Source organism: Mustela lutreola, chromosome 5 (assembly GCF_030435805.1).
Source record: "Mustela lutreola isolate mMusLut2 chromosome 5, mMusLut2.pri, whole genome shotgun sequence".
Lineage (NCBI taxonomy): Eukaryota > Metazoa > Chordata > Mammalia > Carnivora > Mustelidae > Mustela > Mustela lutreola.
The window spans coordinates 45,502,084-45,524,488 of NC_081294.1; the positions used below are offsets into that span (position 1 = coordinate 45,502,084).

The following is a 22,405-nucleotide window of genomic DNA, read 5'->3' on the forward strand; positions in this document are numbered from 1 at the left end:
CCTCCTCGCAGGCAGCCCCGCACCTAGCCCACCGCCACCCTCACCGCCGCCACAGTCGCCGAAGAGCCGCTCCTAATGCCCCGGAAGTACTTCTTCCGTGCGAGGCGGTCCCGCCTACTCGAGCGCACTTCCGGGTCAAGCCCCCGCTCAGGCCAGAAGGAACTGAGCTGCCAGTCTGGTAAGTGGGGATTCTGTTGGGGTCGTGCGAGAACGTACTCGGGGTGCCAAGACGTGGGTTTGAGCCGATGGGTCGGGGGCCAACATGAAGGGAGCTAGGATACCCCCGGCCGTTTTTGAAGGCCAGGCTTGAGCTGCAGTTCACCCATCGTCGGTTTCCTGAGCATCGGCTACTTGCTAGGCATTTCCCTGGGGGCCCGGGACACACCGGCTTACAAGCCGCCCCTGGCCCTGCTCCCAGGTACTTGACATTCTGGTTCGCGGCAGACTGTAAACAAGTCAACAAGCAAACACTATTATCTGAAATAGTAGCTGAGGGAGGAGGGGGCGGGGAAGGCCTGAGTGGCTCAGTCGGTTAAGCCTGTGCGTTGGGCTCAGGTCATGATCCCAGTGTGTGGGGATGCAGCCCCACATCGGGCTCCCTGCTCAGCGGGGAACCTGCTTCTCCCTCTCTCTCTCTGCCCCTTCCCCCCTTGCTAGTGCTCGCTCATTCTCTCGCGCTCTTTCTCTCTGACAAATAAATAAAACCTTTTTTAAAAAATAAAAAGAAACAATAAACAAAATAGCGGGGGGGGGGGAGATGTTAGTGAGTACTTTAAAGAAAATTAAACAGCATAAAGTAATGGAACAAAGTGAGGGACTAATCCTTAGGAAAATCTTGAGGAGAGCATTCCAGGCAGAAGGAATAACCGGGCCTTAACAGTGGTAAGAAACTTAGCAAGGTCAAGGGAAAGAAAAAAGGCCACTATTACTGGTGCAAAAAGAGGAAGGAGGATGAGACCAGAGGCTTCAATGGGCCAGATCTTGCAGTGTCTATGAGCAGGACAAGGAGCTGGACTTCTATTTGGAGAACAATGGGAAACCATTGAAGGTTTCTGTGGGGAAGAGTGGTGTGCTCTTATTTATGATTTTAAGATTAAAACTGACCATCAGAAAGATGCATCCCTTAAGTTGTCTTTGAGCAATGAGAATGCATGAAACCTGGATTGAAAGCCAGAAAGAGACATTAGAGATACCTTCACTGTACAGTTGTGAAAAACAGTCCCAGAGAAGAAAAGGGATTGGTCTTTTTTTTTTTTCTTTTAAAGATTTTATTTATTTATTTGACAGAGAGACAGCGGGAGAAGGAATACAACCAGGAAGTGTGGGAGAGGGAGAAGCAGGCTTCCCTCCCAGCAGAGTGGCTCGATTACAGGACCCCAGGACCACCACCCGAGCAGAAGGCAGATGCCTAACGACTGAGCCACACTGGTGCCCCAGGGATTTGGTATTTTAAGAACCCAGGTATGCCAACTCCATCTGTTGCCTTCAGGATTATCTTCTCAATGTTCATATGTAATAATTGTCACTTCCTAAAACCCTTCAGATAGTTTCCTTTGCTTTTCATGGTGCTTCTCCACACTTAAGGGCATCACTGTCATCTGGTAGCTTGTTAAAAATGCCTATTCAAAAAAAAAAAAACTGTATAATTATAAAATAGGTAGTTTCCTCTGGTATTCTGTGCTAATGGAACTTACATAGAATTGGGGGCTTAAATATGGAATCTCTGGTAAGTCACTTAACTGTGTCTTAATCTTATATTTAAAATGCTGTTGATAATAATTATAGCAGCAGTTTTTGAACGTTTTGGTCTCAGGATCTCATTACCCTTTTGAAACGTACTGAGAACACCAGGGAGTTAGTGCGTGTTTCTTAGATCTATCAGTGTTTACCATTTTAGGTATCAAAACCACTTTCAAAAATTTACATATGATAATAAATTCATTATGTGTTAACATGGGTAGCATTTCTATGAAGAATATTTCCCAAAACAAAAATAATCATTAAGAATGGCATTGTTTGGGGCACATACGTGGCTCAGTCAGTTAAGAGTCTGACTCTTGATTTCAGCTCAGGTCATGATCTCAGCCCACTTCAGGCTCGGTGCTAGGCATGGAGTCGACTTAAGATTCTCTCCATTTCCTTCTGCCCTTCCCCAACCACCCCCCCCAACTTTTTCTTTTTCTCTTTCTCTCCCCATCCCCCCTCCCTCCCCCCAAAATAAAAAAGATAAAGAATGACATTTTTATAAGTCTTTTGAATATCTGGTTTAATAGAAGATAGCTAGATTCTCATATCTCCTGCGTTCATTCTTTTGTAGTAGCACTCATCCATAGCATCTGGAAGATTGCACCACATTGTGTGAGAATGAGAGTGTAAAGGAAAATAAGATTCTGGTATTATTATGAAAATCATTTTGAAAAAGTCTCAAAGACCCCAGGGGCCTCTGTACCACACTTTGAGAATCACTGGATTTCAATATTGTTAGGACAATCGAAGGAAATACGGGCTTGATTTGTAAGTCATTAAAACTATATGCACATTAAAAAGCCAATGCCCAGGCCTTTCCCTTAGAGATGCCACATCAGTAAGCCCACATGGGACCAAGAAATATTCATCTTTAACAAGCACCACAGTTTAATTTGGTATGTTTTCAAAAGTTACAATTTGAGAAAGCCAGTTAAAGGTCATATTCACTCTAGAGTGTTTTCCCCACTGAAATTTTATACATAAAAGCTATATTTCCATATCTTCAAAAGTTTCCATTAACACTTTCCAGAGACTGAGACTCTGGAAAATCAGCAAGAAGTTTGTGGCAAGTACCTTTCTAATGGCCAGGTTGATGAGCATCTGAATTCAGATCGTTTAATCCAGTCCTATGCCAAAGACTGAAAAAGTTTTTAGACTCTTGAATAAAGTGAAATTTGAGTTTGATACTCTAGAGAGGGTGGAATTTCCACAGGAAGATTTGTGGCGAGGAGCAGGAAGTTTCTAACAAAAGGGACAATTAGAACCAGAACTTTAAAGTAAAAAGTCATTTGGAGAGATTACAGTAAAACAAGTGTAGTTAAGGCTTTGAGCCATGACAGAAAACTGGGAAGATTGTAAGATTTAAGCAAAGAAGGGAATGATAATGATAATCAGCCTCTAGATGAAGAAACGGATCATAGCTAATTGGTAACAGGTGTAACTGAAGACTAAACTTCTAGATCCATTCCTTCCTTCAATTCAACAAGCAATTATTCTGCTCACAGACACCACTGGGCTTCCTCCGGCTATTTCTGTTCTACCAGTTGAACCTTCCTGGAAATTATGATGCCTGACCAAAATTTGAAGCTTATCTCTTGGGCAGTGGAAAATCAATAGATCCTTAAATCATAATGACTTTCTTGGATTTGTGTTTAGGACCAGTTATTAGAGGAGTGGTGTTGAGGTATAGTTGGAATTAGTGAGACCCATTTAGAAATTAGAAGAATAGTGTGGTGTGCAGGTAATGTAAAAGGACTGTGACTAGGGTGGGGACACAGTATGATTTAATTGAAAAGCATCTAGGAAGTAGAATAATAATAACAATAGCATGTATTTATAATGTACCCACATTAGTTCATCTAATGCTTGTAACTAGCCTATGAGGTCATTCCTGCTAATAACCTTATTCAGTAGATGTGCAAACTAAGGCCTCACAAACCCACGGCTTCATCCAGGAATAGGATCAGGCCCTTCACTCCATGCTCCTGACCAAGAAGCCTTGATGATCCTGTAACTTTGATCTTGTAAAACTAAGGAACTATATGTGTTGCTATCATCCAAGATATGTATATACTAGACAAATAGATCTGAAGGTGAGGATGAGAAGTTCTGTTTTAGTTATACTGAGTTTAATTTTTTAGACTATAGAGGGAAAAAAAGTGGGTAAGGAGATCATAAATCTAGACCCATTACATCCTATATCAAGTAGGTATTTTTATCATTTGCATTCAGTAGCTGCAGTAAATGCATATGGCAAAAGGGTATAAGGCACAGTTATAGGAAATGATCCTGAGTTTAAAACAAAGCTCCAGTAAATACAGAAAAAGGTGTTTTTCAGAAAATATGTTGAAGTTTGAGCTCAGCACCCATATGCGAGATATGAAGTGTGTGATGGTTCTAAGATACTACTGGGAGTGTAAGGGCTATTTTAATTAGGAACTTTTCAGAAAATGATGCTCAAAATGGTGATGTCTTTTGGGGTATTACTAACCTTTTTATGGTTCAGATCTCTATAATAATGCTTGAGTATAATCAGAAGAGTTTTATGTTTGTTCTTTGCAAAGAATGGAGGAGTAGTAACAATCTGCTCTTCATTTGCTTTTTCTCCCCCTTGCCAAGTTAGAATGCCACTTTGGTCCATTTGTGTGCCAGCCATGAGGGATCTTCTCCATTTTCCAAGTATAACAGTGCAGGCAGAGAAAAGTAGATGAGCTGTAAATACAACCTAGAACACATTTAATTATGGGGAATAAAGCATTAATATCCCAGTATACTTGAAAGCAGTACCATCTGGGTATCCGTGTTTTTCCCCACTTTGTATTATCCCACAACTATTTCTGCAAACAGCAGTTTCCTCAGCCAACTTAACATTGAGCCATGAGCACGGAAATCAGCTACATTACTTCCTTATTTACTTCTGTTGAGAATTGGAGCTGAATGGAAATATTTCTTCTCTCTAAAGTTGGCAGGAACAGCAACAAGGCAATCTGTTAGGGATGACAGCTTAGGGGCTTTTCTTTGTTCTTTGTTTCATTCTTTATTTTTCTTATGATATAGCCAATATTTAGAATGGTTCTATCGGGTAAAATCATCTACATTTCTGATTATTCATGATCCTAGAAGAGCTTGTGTTTTATTGTACCTAAAAGATGAAAAAGGAGTTGGATTAAATTTGAGTATCACTTTTCTGTTATTCTTATTAATGCTGAAGAAAGGTAATAAAACATTCTACCAAGTAACTTCACCCACAAGTTTAGCATAGCCCTTTTTAACTGTTTATAAGGTCGCACTTTGATTTTCCTTTTTGAACTCCTTCCTTTTAGCCTCAGATGTCAGCTGCAGCATTAAGAAATAGCTGTCTCAGTTGGTAGAGCTCACAGCTATTGATCTCAGGGTCGTGAGTTCAAGCTCCACATTGAACGTGGAGCCTACTTTAAAAAAAAAAAAAATTAGGAGGCATGATACTATTATGGAAAGCCCCAAAACTAGTGTGTAAATTCCTGAGGTATGAAACAGTATCCTAATACCTTGGGCATCCCTTGCAGCACCCATTACTTCATCTTCAGCATGATGGGCCCCTGATTTAGCTGAGCTGTTTGGAAATTATTACACCAGCTTGAACAGAATGGATATAGTCAATGTAATTTTTGTTGAAAGTAGCAAACTGATCCTGACACAAGGAAATTTAGGAAGAATAAATTTAGGAAGACTAGGAAGACCTATTCTGATTCCAAGGGTGATTTGTTCCTTCACTCAGTTTTCTGTCACTTTGTCACTTTCTCGGACCCATACCTTCACCACTGTTTTCTCTCCCATTTGCTTACCAGTCTCTTATTTGCAAGTGGATTGTGTTTCAGGAGTTCAGACTAGAAGTCTTTTGTGTTTGGGATGTCCATGGTATGAGTACAAAGTGCCCAGGCTGAGCCTTCCTTTTATTGACTGGAGGATAATATAAGACCTGTTGTCCTTCTGGCATAAAATCAGTGTACCAGGCTACTTCTGCCACCTTTGACCTAAGAGCAGTTTAAAAGTGTTCATAGTATTTTTCTAAACCCTGTCTTGTAGACTCCTTTAAACTTCTAGTAGAGGCAAATGGTTGTGTCTCTACAGAATAGGAACCGCAAGTCTTGACCCTTTGGGTAGTTTGTGCACCGCACTCTGGTGGATAAGGAGGAGAGGAAGTGGAAATCCATGATGAGGATTGCCTGGTAGTAACAGCCACAATTTAGTCACTTTTGCAAACCTAATCTTTTTTCTCCTACCTAACCATTATTCCATTTCCTTTCTTGTTTTTACATTGTCTTAATTTTTGTGGTTTTAATTTTTAATGAAATTGTATAAAGATGTTTATTTCTTTAAAAAAAAAAAAAAAAAAGAAAAGAAAAGTCATATTGGAGGGAGGAAGTAGAATTCTATGAAGAGCCAGAGCAGCACTTTAGTGAGTCTCTCTCTCCTCCCCTCTGCTCCCCTCCCACTCCCTCCTTCTACTTTCCATTCCCCTCTCTTCTTTTCACCCTCTCTTTCCCTTCTGCATCCCTGTGGTCCCATGTCTCTGCTTCTCTTTATATGTGGCCCGAACCTAACCGCCTCAGCTCCTTCTCTTTCTCAAATGGCCCTAACCCACTGTGTCCAAATCCAAATTACAATATCAAAGCTTCTGATTAGTTCAGTTGGCAAAAGGTTGACTTCCTCCTGGGCCCCAGAACATAGAGGTAGATCTCAAAAAAGGGAAAGGTAAGTTAGGCACATCACAACAAAGATTATTTACCATGAACTCAGAATTCACACAAACAGTGTAATATATCATGGTTGGACTCCCTACTTCAGTTTACAGTGCCTGTTTGATCCATATTACTTATTTGCAATGAGCAAAAGAAAAATATAAAATTTTAAATTACAGATTGAAATTAATAATTTCTCCCCTCAAAGATTTTTAAATGGTTGCATAGTATTCTCAGTGGAGGTGTTCTGTTTATCGTAAATAATGGTTTTATTGTCAGATGTAGATTTTTAAAGTGTCTAAAAGGACAATCAACAATAATAAGTAAAGGTTATTCAGTGATTACTGCTGCCAGACCCTGTGTTTTATACAGTTTCCTTCAAACCTCACAACAGTCCTATAGAACAGGCACTATTATTTGCCCTATTTTAAAGATGAGGGGACTGAGGCACAGGAAGATTAAGTCATTTATAAAAGTTGCAAGGCTGATTAAAGTCCATCAGATTCAAATCCAGGAAATCTGGCTCTAAGGATTGTACCTTGAACTTCTCTGCTACCCTGCCTTTCTCAGAGGCCTACAATTCCCCTGATCCAGAGTAATCTAAGTCCAGAATGGAATGTGAGTGATAGTTCTCTCTTCTTAGAAGTGTTCAGACAGTCTGCAGTGCTATTGGAGAGGAAATAAGGAAGTATAGATAGTCAGAGTCTCTGGGTGCCAATCCATGGACCCTCGGCCTCAGAATCATCCAAGGAGCTAATTAACACCATAAATTCCGAAGTCCAAGTCCGGAGATTCTTATTCACTAGGGCTAGTGTGGATCACAGGAATGTATATTTTTAACAAGCTCCCTGGGTATTAGTAGTCAACCTGGGCTTGGTAATCATTTATCCCCACTATTATTTTCTAGGACAAGATGGTGAATGAAGATTTGGGGAGTTGGGGTTGACTCAAGGACTGCCTTTCGGCATTATGCCTCTAAAGTTCTCTGGAGATCGTTAGCATTGGCTGTCCCAATATAATAAGCACTAGTAAATGCATGTCAGTTTGAATAATTATAATCCCTACTGCATAACATTCTTCACTTTACAAAGGTATATCACATGCTTTATCAGATTTAAACTAATTTCCATGAGTAAATATTTATTGAACATGTGCTAGTTTTGAAGTATAGCAACAAAAAATATAGCCCCTATGCTTTAGGAACTCCTAGGTGAGATGGGGTGGACCTCCGAGCAGTACAGAGCAGCACATCCCAGAGCCAGTGAGTAGTGTAATGGTGACAGCTACCGGAAGTGTGGGGAAAAGGCAGCCAGCGTCCAGGTATCCTCTGGACCGCGTGGGAGGGAGAGCCAGGACTTGAGAGGAGACTCTGGGAAGCTGTACGAGGGAATTCCACACAGCAGCAACATTGCCAGGACCCCACTTGCCCCACAGCCCTCTCATATGGAGGCTGTTTATTCTTCCAAAGCTCCTGCATCTCAGCAGGGAGAGAAAGTCCATTTTTTCTATTTCCGATGTCTTCTCTAGCTGCCTTGATCTTGGTAGGCATTCCCATTCCGACTCTTGAGCCTCCACATTCTTTGACCTCTTCTTGTTGCACAGCTATCTCCTTCACTCACTTCTGCCTCCCACTCCACTTCCAAAGTCCACCTCCAGATGTGCTGTTGGCCCAGACTGCTCCCCTCCAGATGCGGAATCATTCCCAGCGCTCTGGCCACCCCTTCTCATTACCAGATTTGTAGCTTTTTTTTCCTGAACACCTCCTAACCAGTAATATCTCTGCTTTTTCCTCTGTCCCCTTACTAGGACACTTCTCTTCCATTCTCGATTCCTATTTATCCCTCAAGTACTGTTGCAACTTCACTTTCTCAAGGCGGCTGTCTGTGACACAGGCTGCTCCCGATATTTAGCACTACCGTAGTGTCCTGTACTTTACTTCAGGCAGCAGTTACCATATTTTGCATGTGTTTTTAGTTAGTGTCTGTGTCCTCTGCCAGACTTAGCTCCATGAAGGCAGAGACAGTGTCCTCATACAATAGGTTGGCAGATAGAAAGTGCTCAGTATAGTATAAATGAAAATGTATAACTGCTAGTCTAAAATTGTTGTTCTGGGGCTCCTGGGTGGCTCAGTAAGTTAAGCGTCCAAGTTTTGGTTTTTTTTTAGATTTTTTAAAATTTATTTGACAGAGATCACAAGTAGACAGAGAGGCAGGCAGAGAGAGAGAGAAGGAAGCAGGCTCCCTGCTGAGCAGAGAGCCCGATGCGGGGCTCGATCCCAGGACCCTGGGATCACGACCTGAGCCCAAGGCAGAGTCTTTAACCCACTGAGCCAACCAGGCGCCCCAAGCGTCCAGGTCTTGATTTCGGCTCAGGTCAAGATTGAGCCCTGCTTAGGGCTTCCAGCTGAGTGTGGAGCCTGCTTGAGATTCTTTCTCCCTCTCCCTCTGCGCCTTCCCTGCTCACGTGCACACTCCCTCTCTGAAATGAAATGAAATGAAATGAAATGAAATGAATTGAAATAATAAAACTGTGGTCAAAACCACAGTTTTGAAGTAGAGCAACAGTATAGTTGCACTTCCCTAACCTATTCCACCACTGGAATAGTATAGTATAGTATTCCAGTGGTGGAATAGGTAGGGAAGAAGAGGATGATGGGGTAGGTTAAGAAATGAGGTAGTATGGGGCGCCTGGGTGGCTCAGTGGGTTAAAGCCTCTGCCTTCGGCTCAGGTCATGATCCCAGAGTCCTGGAATCGAGCCCCGCATCGGGCTCTCTGCTCAGCAGGGAGTCTGCTTCCTTCTCTCTCTCTATGCCTGCCTCTCTGCCTACTTGTGATCTCTGTCTGTCAAATAAATAAATAAAATCTTAAAAAAAAAAAAAAAGAAAAAGAAATGAGGTAGTATTCGAATAAAGTAGAGTTGTGGGTGGTTTATTTGTTTTATTTTTGTTTTCCTGACAGAGAGGAGGCCCCCAGCTCAGAGCCTTTAGCAGACAGCAGTTAATGACATTGCTTTGTTTTCATCATATTTCTGTGTACAGTTACTTATATTTACAGATGTAATATAGACTTCCCTTTTGAAATAAATGTATTAAAGTAAAATAATGAGTTGACTTAATAAAAAGCAACAACAAAAAAAAAATCATGCCAATAGAAGAAATGAATGAAACTGGGAAAATGCTGACTTGGATACAGCTACAGGATACAGCTACAGGAACTCATTATCGAAATTCTAAGGAAGAGCACTTTTCAGCACGGTCATGTCCTCTCACACTTGGGAAGCAGCAGTCTAGAATAAAGGACAAAAGTTTTTTCCACCAACTATATATATTGTACTGAAAAAGAACTTAGGAGTTTATATGTGTCAAGCTCCAAGCATGGTGCCTGGCTTATGGCAGTCATTTATTTACTAAGTTTTCTTTCCATTGTTTCCACTCGCCACTCTGGCCCAATAGAGGCCAGGATTCCCTACTAACATACAGTATAATTAAAAGGAGCAAGTCACTGTAAAGTGAATGAGTTAGATCATTTCTGAAATCCCCGCCAATGCCCAAGTTCTTTGTTTCCTTTAGTGTCATTTTAGTTGGGTTTGGGGAGGAAATAGAAATAAACACATGTGTTCAATCAACTATGTATAACAAAGTCTGAAGTCTTTTGTTTATTCTAAATAGTCCACTCTTTTATTTTAAAGATATAGCAAGATAAAGAAGATTATTATTATCATTCAACCATCCTTTCAAGGGCTAATGAAAATTAAATGACATTTACAGCTTACTGTGATTCAGACTTTGAGGGATTTAATGGCTAAATACAATGATCCACTGCTTTTTATGTTCTGTGATCAAGCAGCCTTCATGTAAGTACAAAGGCGAGTCATTTCCAAAACTAATTATTTGGGGCCATTATAGGAAATAAAGCTAGGCATTTCATCCTATCTTTTACAGAAATAGAACTTGAAATTTTTCTTTGAGAGTCAGTGATTTAAAAGAGGAATCAAATTACCAGGAAGATGATCATAATCACATAAACTCTTATGCTGGGATATTTTGTTCTTTTTTCGTGGTATTTTATCTGTCTGGCACTCTTTCCCTGTGGTTTATATTTGCATTTCTACCAACTAGACATAGAAGATGTCAGTTCCTCCCTGGGCTGATTTTGCAGACTTTGAGCTAAAATTTGGTGTTCTCACAAACTTAAAAATACTGTATTTTGTCTCTTGATACTGAAGAAAGTGTTAACGGAAAATGCTTTTGTCCAACAGCCTTCTTCAAGAGGGGGGTTCTAAAGCCTCAGAAGTCAATAACTGTTCATGTGTATATAGTAGTGCAGTTTTCTTTCTGATAATAAGACAAACAGAAAACTACCTCAAGTATCCATGCATTATTTAAAGCTAATACATTATATACTTGGATTGCTCAAATTTTGAGCTCCGTGGTTATGATCATGATGTATCAGTTGATTTACATTATTGACATAATAACAGATGGTAATGGTGCAGGTTGAAATAAAAGATCGTTAAGCTAAATATTTTAGCCTTCATTGAATCCCTGTTGCATAAGATTTGTCAGAATAAAATAGAATCATAGTCTTTCAGAACTAGAAGAGTCTTTAGAGAGGTCTCATCTAGTCTCTCATTTGACAGATGAGAAAACGGCCAAGGGAGAATGCTACTTGCCAAGGTCTTAAAACTTGTTAGTAGCACAGCTGGGAGAATCTAGGTCTGTCTGCTGTTTCCTAATTCAGTGCTCTTTCTACTTTGTGAGATTTTTAGGTGGCGTTCTTTTTCTTTTGCTCCCTGATGTCAGCACCAATTATTCTAATCAATTTCACATCTATTCATTTCTAGAACATAAAACTTTCACCCCATTATGAGTCTTTGTTGGTTAAACTTTATATCTGGCTTTCTTTTAGGTTGGTCTCCACTCACATCTTTTAATCTTGAAGATTTCAGAATACGCCTGAATCTCCCACTTTTTTGGAAAACTCCCAGTATCAAGCAATAAATTACCCACCGTGCTCCTGTTATAGAATACAAGCTTTTGAGTTCTCCAAACCTAAACAAAATTTCCTTCCATTTTTCCATGAAGCCACATTGTTATCTGTTCACTTTAGTGTTGAGTGTTACTTTCCCAGCAGCTTTTGTTTTGGAAGATGTAAGCTTCAACCAAATAGCCCCCCGGGGAACAAATCATAGTTCCTTCAATTCATCATTTCCTCCAAGCTTTGAGCTCTCAGCAGGTTCCCACTCAGGGGATGATGTCATCATAGCCAAAGAGGGAACTAGTGTTTCACTCGAGTGTCTTCTCACAGTCAACCACTATGAAGATGTCCATTGGTACAACTCAAAAGGACAGCAGCTGGATGGCAGAGGCAGAGGTAACTATGCCAGGGTATAATTAATCAAGGTTACTCGTTTCCTATTACTTCTGTCTCCTTGGTTTGATGGCATATGCAACAAGGAATCTCAATGATGATGTGCCAGAGGATGGTTAAAAATTTTGAAAAGCCTGGAATGTTATAACTATGAGAAAAAGCAAAATAATTATAATTACTTAACCAGAAGAAGAAAGAAATAGAATAGTTATAAATTTAAAAGGTGTTCACATGATGACAGGAAGCTATTGTCTCTCCTGCTGGTGAGCTGGTTTCCTTCTTCATTGAAGGTAGACTCCGTCAGGACTGCTGCAGACAGCTGTGCAGGCTGTGTACTGCACAACCCCATTCACCTAGGCTATAATGTGAATGGCCCTTTGTGAACACAGGAGGAAGGCTGACATACAGGGTGATGGCCCTTTGTGAACACAGGAGGAAGGGTTGTGGCTAGACTTAAGTAAATTTCTCATAAATTTTAAAATTTTGTTTGGAAATGAGTCACTAAAAATTTTAGAGGAAATCCAGGATGTGTTTTGTTTTGTTTTTCCCCAGGATGGTTTTTAAAAGATTTTATCTCTGTGCATAAAACTTTAAGTCCATCTGAGAATTAGAAGGGCACTGAGAAGGAGCTCTTTAAACGCTTCCAGCACAATTTTTTTTTTTCTATGCTATACCTTAATTAACTTGAAACAGGAGAGCTTCTCTTATACCTTTGCCTCTCAGTCTTAAAAATCACCCAAACATAATAATGCACCAAGGTCTCCTTTTTGACAGGCCTTTATTTGATTTTGCTGTTTGTGAACCTGTGAACACATCCTAATCAGAACATTATTTCCATAACTAATATTCTGCTAGAAAACTTTAAAGACTACTTGTATTAAAGTACCTCAAAAAGAAAACACCGTGAAAAATCAATGGGATAAAGATTCAATTCTGGTATACTCCTAAGCTACACTTTCAGGAAAGGCCCTTCTTGCCCTTTTTGCTAGAAAGATAGTCTAACCTCTTAGAATACAAAGCATATTTGGTTATTCATATTAGAATGGAAAACAGAAAAGGAGACAGATGGTGTTTTCTTCTAAAGTGTATGCTAAACGTTTTAACTTTGTATAAACTGAGTTAACTGGCCACCAGGGGTTTTAAGAGTTTAAGTTGTTAGAACAGAATATTTTTATATTTATTTTATTTTATTTTTTTTTTAAAGATTTTATTTATTAATTTGACAGAAATCACAAGTAGACAGAGAGGCAGCCAGAGAGAGAGAGAGGGAAGCAGGCTCTCTGCCGAGCAGAGAGCCCGATGCGGGACTCGATCCCAGGACTCCGAGATCATGACCTGAGCCGAAGGCAGCGGCTTAACCCACTGAGCCACCCAGGCGCCCAGAACAGAATATTTTTAATCAGCTTCTTAAGAATATGGATCTTTTGAGTCAGAATCTCTAGAGTAGTGCCCAGAATATTTATTTTGAATGTGACTTGGGGTTTCACATTTGGACTCAATGATCTCAATTCTTATTTCCTTTGGGCTCTAGGATCCTGACCAAACATATCTGAGATTTGAATTATTTAGTCGGTGTGATCATTACAGACTGACCACATCAACAAAGCCTTGGTTAGGATGAGACCAACCAAGTGGAATGGCAGTTTCATCTTCCTTTTTGCCTTTAATTTGAAAACCACTAACATCTATCAATGATGCTTTCAGTAGCAGCTCTAGTAAACTGCATTAAATTTTATGAATCTCCAGTGAGAGGAGTTTAAAGAGCCTGTCAGTCTAGTATAAGGTTCATAAATCTTGAGCTATTAGCAGCAAGTAAGCTAGAGAGTTTACATTGCGGTGGTAGTACAGTGGTTGATGAATGGAGTGTATGTACTTCATCATACCTTGGATTCATAGGAAAGCCTTTCCGTAGCTCCATATTCATAGAACAGAAGCTTGTGGAATAATGAATATATTCCATAATTATATATTTTCCTCTTTGTTTTTACATTAGTGAAGAGATGGCTCTTAAATGTAACTATAGAATTCAGATAAATTTTGATGACAGTAAAAATGGACACAATCCAGAATGCTTACTCATGGGTGTACCATTAAAATTATCCAGAACCATAGAATCTCAGGGATGAAAGAGATCTTGAAGATTTCTTAACTTCAGCTTCTTAAGATTAGGCGCTCAGGTGGTGCTTAACAAGCAGTCCCCCAGCTTCCTCCAGGACAACACCTCTAGTCATTGGGACTCTGCCTGTATCCCAGGTTAGCCTGTCCATCCCATCTTTGAATGACTTTTGTAGTTAAAGTACAGGATATACTGAGAATTGACCACAAACAGAATTGCGTGGGCAGAGCCAAGTTACTAAAGGGTCTTGAATCAAGGTGGGTGGTGCATAGGCTTTGCTTTTCATACTCTTGTGTACATGTTCCCTGAGTGCAGGTACCTTTGTATAAGGAAGACAGGCAGCGTGTCTTAGTTTTAAAACAGAACCCAGAGATCCTTTAGGCATCTTAAGGGCAACTTTATTCTCTTTGCCGGGCAGCTTGTTTGCCCTGACTTGTGACACATACCTTTTGGCTTGTGCTTTAGTTACTCTTGCCAGAAAATCAATATAACATCAACAAACCTTTTCTAAGAAAACAAATTAAATGTGCAACCCATGCATGATGAACCAGTTAGTAGTTGAACTAAATTCAACTAAATTGGTAGGGTTGTTTGTTTTGTTTTGTTTTGTTCATTTTTGTCTCTTCTTATCAAAAGTAAACAAATACAGTTAAATAAGAAAACATAAATCACTCAACCCATTACCCCAGAAAAAAACCCTTATTTGGTATTTCTAAGGCATTTCCTTCTAAGATATGAAAATTTATAGGTCAGAGTTGTAGTGTGTACACACACACACACAAATACACACACTTTTTTTTTTTTTTAAAGATTGGCCACATAGCATCATATAGACATACCTATCTCCCTGAAAAGCTTGTTATGTCTAGCCATGAAATGTAGCTATGGTTCATGTCAGAGAAGAATATTTCCTTTTAACGTCCAGACTGTTTAAATTCCTACTCTGGACATAAAAGTCTGCCCTTTCTTCCATGATGCAAACAAGTAGAAGAAGCTAAGAGATGAGTTAAAGTACTCTCATGAAGAGGTGGCAAATTTACAGTAAGGCAGTTGGCTTATTCAGTAATAGTATTCTTTATGCTGTAATTTTTTTATTTCTGTTGGGTTATCAGGTGGAAAATGGTTGGTTTCTGATAACTTCCTGAATATCACCAGTGTGGTCTTTGATGACCGAGGGCTCTATACATGTTTCGTCACGTCTCCAATTCGTGCCTCCTACTCTGTCACCCTGCGTGTTATCTTCACCTCGGGAGACATGAGTGTCTACTACATGATTGTGTGCCTGATTGCCTTTATAATCACCCTCATCTTGAATGTCACACGGCTCTGCATGATGAGCAGCCATCTTCGTAAGACCGAGAAGGCTATCAATGAATTCTTCAGGACTGAAGGAGCTGAGAAGCTTCAGAAGGCTTTTGAGATCGCAAAGCGCATCCCCATCATCACCTCAGCCAAGACTCTGGAGCTCGCCAAAGTCACACAGTTTAAGACCATGGAGTTTGCCCGTTACATTGAAGAACTGGCCAGAAGCGTCCCTCTTCCACCCCTTATTCTAAACTGTCGGGCCTTCGTTGAGGAGATGTTTGAGGCTGTGCGAATGGATGACCCTGATGACATGGGAGAAAGAATTAAAGAGAGACCTGCCTTGAATGCTCAAGGTGGCATCTATGTCATTAACCCAGGGATGGGCCGGAGTAATTCACCAGGAGGAGATTCGGATGATGGTTCTCTGAATGAACAAGGCCAGGAGATAGCAGTTCAGGTTTCTGTCCACCTTCAGTCGGAAACCAAAAGTATTGATACAGATTCTCAAGACAGCAATCATTTCAGCCCACCTGATGACATAGGATCTGCTGAATCAAACTCTTACTCCAAAGATGGGACATATGAAAGCCATCAGTTGTGAGCTCTGCCAGTACCTACAAAAACAGCTCTCACTGGAGAGCACCAAATGAAACAAAAGGAACCTGTTTCATGCAGGAAATAACATCTTTACCAAAAGATAACTGGGGTTTCCCCCTCATTAATATTAAGCACATCAGAATGTGAATTATTGCCAAAATCTTTGTAAAAATTCAGTGTTTTTCATATCTGATATTTCTCAGTCATTTTCCTCGAGCTTGATTAAATGACAATAAGATTTAAAGAAGCTTGAGAGAGAAACATAATGAACAAAGTACCACACTAACAGTTCCATGGCTTCTCTTCTGGTCATGGTTCTTCCAGTGCTTAGGGCTGCCTCTTACCTGGAGGCCTCAGTTTTCCCACCAGTAAGATAAGGGATTTGCATTAGATGGTAAGTCATTTCTAGCCCTGTAACTTCTTACCTGTCCCCGTTAAACGCCAGAAATCATCAGCACATCTTGAAGTAAACCCTTTCTTAGGCTTTAAGTCCCTTCTTATGGAAAGGATCAAGCTGAGACTTTATTTTGTGATATATGCCATAGTGCATAGAGGTATGCGTGGTTTTCAGATGTTTTGCCATGTGGAGTGTGCAATTATATGTGCTAGGGTGGGTCTCTTTAGTGTAGCCAGTGTCTGTGTTGTTACACAGTTAATCAGGGAGCTAACTGCTCATTAATAAACTATTTTCCATGAATAAACTGGTCCTTTGGGGGGATATATCATGTCTTTTTAACTTACTGAAGTACCATTTAGTTCATTGAACTGGCATTGATTTCCCAACTGATCTCCAAAAGTGAGCAGTTTGTTCTTAAGGAATAATGTCTTCAGTGCTTCTAGAATAAGAAACAATGTCAAATCATCTATCTCTGGCAAATCATGGATTTTTGACATTTCTGTTAATAGAATTTCTCAGGCTTTCCGTTTTTGAAAGTACTGGACTTCATAAGAGGTTTCTGTGTTTGGGATCCTATTCCAGGGGGAAAACTCAGAGCTGGGTTCATCTTTAGACTTCTGTCAATATTCTTGGCCTCCTTGATCATTAATATGGTGCTAAAGGCTGCATGCCTCATTAACTGGTTTATTTTGTTTATATTTTGTTGTTAAGGTTTTTATTTCTGTGTACTTCAGATATAGAATTCTGAGCTAGGGCTGCTTTTGTGGTCTCTCTTAAACGCACTAACCTGAACTGAGATTAGGTAATGGTGTGTGGTATATATGAATATATTAAATATATAGGCATAGAGATAGGTACCAGTACATAGGTTTATATTCACACACAAATGTTCTAGATATAGAGAGGGAGAAAAATTATGGATGATGCCACCTGAGTCAACTATGAATAATGAACACTTAAGACAGTATTTCTTGCCTGGCTGAGGCCTGATGTATAATAGAATTGTAAATATTCTTCAGAATAATTTCTTCAGCTACAGGAAGCTTGGTGTCATATGATTTTTAAGAAGTTGGCAGTGGAGCTCCATTTGGTGCTTGATGTTTCTTCATTTGGCTTCTGATTATTGAAGCCTTACTTGAACTAGAGGTTCCTGAGGGAAATGCTCAGAAGTGGTTTTATGAGGATTATAATTTAAGGTTTCAAATAGAGGAAGGCAAGGAAATAGAGAACATAACCAGGTAGAGCTCACACCTCCCTTTGTCCAGGCTTATCGCAAGTAATACATCTCTTCTGGAGAGCATGAATGAATCAGTGTGCAGTTTTATCAGATGGCATTATGGATAAAGATGATAATGCTGCCTTTTCTGTCTCTCAGGCTGTTTCCATGGAAACCTCCAGAGCCAAACAAAAGCTACCAATCATTTAACCAAAGCTTGCCTTGGCTCGTAGACCTGTGTGTCTTTAAGGAATAATGTTTTCATACGGTTAGCTATGAGAGCAAGGGCTCTTCACCATACCCTAGATTACAGAACACTTTTTCTCTTCCCAGGCTGTTTCTCTTAAAAAATTGAAAATGCTAAAAATCTCTTGTCTGAGGTCTGTTCCCTGACGATCCCTCAGATCTTTAGGTAGTAGTTCCAACCCTGTCCCAGTGTAGTGAGTTCAGGGTCATTTCTTGGAATGTAGCTTCTCACATTAAAGAAAATGGATTTATCCCACATTCTCACAATGGACATGAGTGTTTGGAACCTTAGGTAAACATATCGAAAGGTCAGAGTCCTTGGAAATGGGATTTCAGAAAAATAGAAGAACTAATGAAAAAAATCTAAGCTTGCATGATACTGTGTAACTATAGACTACTCCAGTGTGTCCTGGTTGAATTACTTCAGAAACATAATGGTGACTTAATTTGGAGGCCAAAATAACTGGATTATTTTTAATTTTCCAGTTTAAGGTGCCACTGATAAAGAATTACAGTAGTCAAAATTTAATTGGAGATGGTGTTACTTTCTGAAACTAGTTTCCAAGAGGAAGAAAACCACACATTATTATTTTCTGTATCTAATCAAATACTTTTCATATATAATTAATAGTTTCATGTTATCGTTTTTATAAAATCCTTAACCTTTTGAACTTAACCTACAGTCTAAAAGTCTTTTGACAATAACTGTGGTGTAATTAATCTTCTGTTTCACTGGGTTTTATAGTTAGTAAAAATGCCTTTACTCAGCAAATGTGTTTCAATAGTCCTGTCATCTCATTTATAAATTTTGTATTGTAACTTAATGAGCCTTATTGTCCTTATGAAATGAAACGGTGGCTTTGTGAAATAAATTTACCAAAAATACATATGTAAACATTTTTATAGATTTCCTTGCCAGCTGATACCAGGACAGGCATCTTTTGAGCTGATACCTGACTTGAGTTTTAGGTAGTTTAATAAGCCTATCCTCAAAGTCGCATCTGTTCTGATAGTTAAATTCTTGATTCAGGACCAATGAGCATTTGTGTTTCTCCTAACTACCCTGGTATAAATTACCTTAGGAGTTGCTGATCTGAAATAGTTGTGAGAAGTTCCTTCTTTGCCTCGCTTGACATGCATTTTGAAGTCAAAGCACGCTGCTTTCTATTTGGTCCTCCAGCCTCATGAACCCCTTGGTGCATTCCTCTCCACAACCTGCATGTAGTTTTACCCCAGATCAGACTCTGTCTCCCGGGTCCCAGAATAGCATGGGAGCATGGCATGCTTGTTTTCCAGAGCACAGCCAGTCATGGGTGCTAGCCCTGTCTCCACACACCAGCACTTACAACACAAGTATGTATCTCCTGAGTCATCGGTAAGAGAACACAACCTTGTCTTATCTAGCCCAGGAATTTTGAAAATGCTCAGCTTTATACATAAACTCCTAGGTTCTCAACACATTTCATAAAAGTGAGTGTTATTTGGTATGGTTCAGGTGACATTTAAATGGTCACCATTCTAATGAACACTTTCATTATGATTTTGTCCTTTCTTTTAAAAAAAAGTCATGCTTGAATATATTTATCGAATGTTCAGTGGACTATTATTTCATTTGTCTGAAATCTACTGAGTATATATTCATTTCTATTGTGATGGAATTTTATGTTAACGATTTCAAACAGGAGTAAATTTGAATTCAACTTGGATTCTTCCATGGCTGCGCATTTTTATTTTGTAGATAATTAGCGAGCATCCGTATGTTTTTGGTGCTATGGGCCGTACTGAGATGGATGTCTTGCCCACAGTTACCATGAGGAGGCAGTAAGCAGGCCCAAGTGCATCAGGTTTTCACTTCTGAGGGAGAGCATTCCTGGCAAAGGCCTAAAGAGGATTTAGCACATGTTTTGGAAAAAACAATTAGTATATAAAGTCTGATGAGATTTGGCATGTAGGAGGGGTACCTGAAGTATGAGCAAAGGCCGGCAGTGCCATGGGAGTGAAGGGCGATGATGGAAAAGCACAGGAACTCAGGAGACAGGCAAAGGGAACAGGTAACGCTACAACTCATCACCTAAAAATCACGGATCTTTCATTCTTAGAATGAAAACCTAGTTTCTTTGTCCCTATGGCAAAAGATCACTGGACTTTGGAGTCACGATTCCACCGCTAGCCATGTATAAATGTGACTTGGCCTCTTTGGACTTGAGAATGGAGGTGATGATACCTATCTCACAAATTTAACATGGGCGTTCAACAAAGTAACACATCAGCAAACACTGCTAGCTGTGTCATGCCAATAGAGGGCAAGGGGTCAATAATCGTGCATTCGGAGCATCAGCTTTGTTAGCAGCCATGACTGGTTGTGTTTGGAGTCAACTAAAACTTCCTCCAGATCTCTCTCAGTTATAGTTCCATTTGGCTGCATGCCACAGAATGCCAGTTGTGGTGGCTTACCTAAATAAGACATTTATTTTTCTCAAATAACAAGAAGTCCAGAGGAAGCCAGTCCTAGGCAGGTACAGGGCTCAAGTCCAGCATTAAGGACTCAGGCTGCTTCTAGATTCCTCTCCACCCTTAGGATGTGGCTTTCATCCACATGGTCACAAAATGTCCTAGATTGGGCTCCTCCAGGAGTGCCTGTGACAAGGATTCATCTGTAAGTAGTTGATTTGGAAGGTGATCCCAAGATAGAGTAGGGAAGTGAAACAGAAAAGAAAACCAAATCCAGGGTGTGTTAATGACTGGGTTACTGTTTTGGGCCACTGCTGTTCATTCAGTCCCATTGGGGACCTCAAGGAGCTCTGTCTGCTCCCAGTATATGTAGCTCATGCCTCAAAAGATCTCACCTGAAGGCCAAAGAGCTCAGATATTTATGCACCAACTCCCATCTCTCATTGAGGGCTGCCCCCAGGTTCACTAACTCTGACACTTTCAACCTGCCACACATAGGCTAGCATGATTCTATAACCAACAAAAGCCCTAGGAGTTACAGGAGCTTTCAGGAGGGAAGGCTGTGTTGAATATAGGAATGATGAGCGTCGGGGTCATGGGCGGAACACTGACAACACCTGCTACATGAGACAACTGCACCTTCAGCATCATGTCTACATTCCAGGCAGGAGGAAAGGTAGAGGGTCAAAGGGCAAAGACACATAGCAGCTGAGTCTACTTTTTTATCAAGAAGAGCGCTTTCCTGAAGTCTCACCTGACTCCTGTCAGTCACTGCCAGAGCTGGATTACATGGCTACCTGCTGTCACTGTAAGAAAGCCCAGGAAGAGGAAATGTGTATCTTTTTAACTGGGCATGTTGCCTTAAAGGGTTCTATTATGAAGGAAGTAGGGATAGAACAAAGTTGTAGGCAACTGGTAATATGCAACAAGGTCATCCTCACATGAATTAACAGGAGCAAAATAGGGTTCTGTAGGGGATAAAGTTGCAAGCCATGTTCCTTGAAGATATTCACATGCATCAGCAAAACAAGAATCAGAAACAAATCTTGAGTCTTAATCTTCAAGCCATCACTTACGTTGTCACGTTGTCTCCAATACGCAGGGCTCAAATAGATAATAGGATTCTCCTGGGGCATCATTGTCTCATCTTAATCTAGTTCATTAACAGATGTGGACTGACCACCTACTATATGCCAGGTGCTCCCATGGGCCAGGTACTCCACAGTGGCAGTGACTGGCGGGTGGTATCTTTAATCAGCGTCAGAGAACCCTCTCCAAAGCAGGCTGAGACCCAACTTATGAGGGCCTGGACATTCAAAGGTTAGAGGAAGGGGCATTCCAGGCAAAGGAATGAGCAGTGACAAAGCTCCTAAAGATCAAGTTTGGCCTGTTAGAGAGAAAGAGTAGAAATAGGCCTGCATGGCTGGTGAGGTGAGAAGGAGAAGCAGGCAGGGACCAGAAATACAGTGAAAAGACTTCAAACCTGGGGCACCTGGGTGGCTCAGTGGGTTAAGCCTCTGCCTTCAGCTCAGGTCATGATCTCGGAGTCCTGGGATTGAGCCCTACATCGGGCTCTCTGCCCAGTAGGAGTCTGCTTCCCTCTCTTTCTCTGCCTGCCTTTCTGCCTACTTGTGATCTCTCTCTCTCTCTGTGTCAAATAAATTTAAAAAAAAAAAAAAAAAAAAAAAAGGACTTTAAAGCTTGTTTTGGCTGGCCCCAGAAATGCATGCATTTTTTTAATGAAGACATGCTGAAAGTACCTAATTTGAAAGAGGGGATTTACATATTTAGGGAGGAAAGTTTGATCATTCAATAGCACTATTTTGTCCTGAAGTTGTCTGCAGCTAAAGAAACAATTGTGCTAATTTCCTTTAAGGAATTAAACTCCTTCAGAGTTCCTTAAATTCCAATCATGTTCTTGAGTTTTCATGTTTTTGCTGGAACCTATTGATTAGGAAATATATATGTAAATATACATATGTCCCTCCATCTGCCTGGAAGATCTGTGGCTACGCCAGCGTGCTTATTCTTCCCAACAGTTGGGAACTCTGCTTTGCCTCCTGCTCAGCTGTGCGAAAGGGAGGACTTGAGTGCCCTGAGTGGTGATAAATCAGCCTTCAGGGGCCTCCTTCTGATGGAAGAGCCACCCGCTGGGAAATAGTTTGTCCCTAAGCAGAAGGGAAGTTCATCAGTAGAAACTCCCTCTGTGCAGTAGTTTTGCCATGTGAATTTCTTTGCTC

The 22,405-nt window shown here is 40.4% G+C and overlaps 2 protein-coding genes across 4 annotated transcripts in view; one reads left to right on the forward strand and one right to left on the reverse strand.

The window, feature by feature from the left end:
* FAM114A2 (family with sequence similarity 114 member A2) overlaps window positions 1–108 on the reverse strand; it is a 34,522-nt gene extending 34,414 nt beyond the window's left edge. The window contains exon 1 of one of the 2 annotated variants that reach the window (XM_059174103.1): window positions 45–108. The gene's annotated coding sequence lies outside the window, so the exon portion shown is untranslated. Of the gene's footprint in view, window positions 1–23 lie in introns of both variants that reach the window. The other variant, XM_059174104.1, reaches the window with a different exon arrangement.
* MFAP3 (microfibril associated protein 3) lies at window positions 17–19,420 on the forward strand. Of its 2 annotated transcripts, XM_059174107.1 has the most exons (4): window positions 17–178; window positions 1,288–1,461; window positions 11,376–11,840; window positions 15,066–19,420. In XM_059174107.1, exons 3-4 carry the CDS (start codon window positions 11,546–11,548, stop codon window positions 15,857–15,859), a joined length of 1,089 nt encoding a protein of 362 aa, XP_059030090.1. In that variant the 5' UTR covers window positions 17–178; window positions 1,288–1,461; window positions 11,376–11,545; the 3' UTR covers window positions 15,860–19,420. The 2 variants fall into 2 exon arrangements, with proteins under 2 accessions (XP_059030090.1, XP_059030091.1); XM_059174108.1 differs by lacking the exon at window positions 1,288–1,461 and having other exon boundaries at window positions 27–178.
* The last annotated feature ends 2,985 nt before the right edge of the window (window positions 19,421–22,405 follow it).

Excerpts from the sequence above, each read along its gene's own strand:
- MFAP3 (XM_059174107.1), top strand. The coding sequence starts at position 11,546 with ATGAAGCCACATTGTTATCTGTTCACTTTAGTGTTGAGTGTTACTTTC. Across the intron at positions 11,841-15,065 it reads GCTGGATGGCAGAGGCAGAG|GTGGAAAATGGTTGGTTTCT; the intron begins GTAACTATGCCA and ends TTGGGTTATCAG.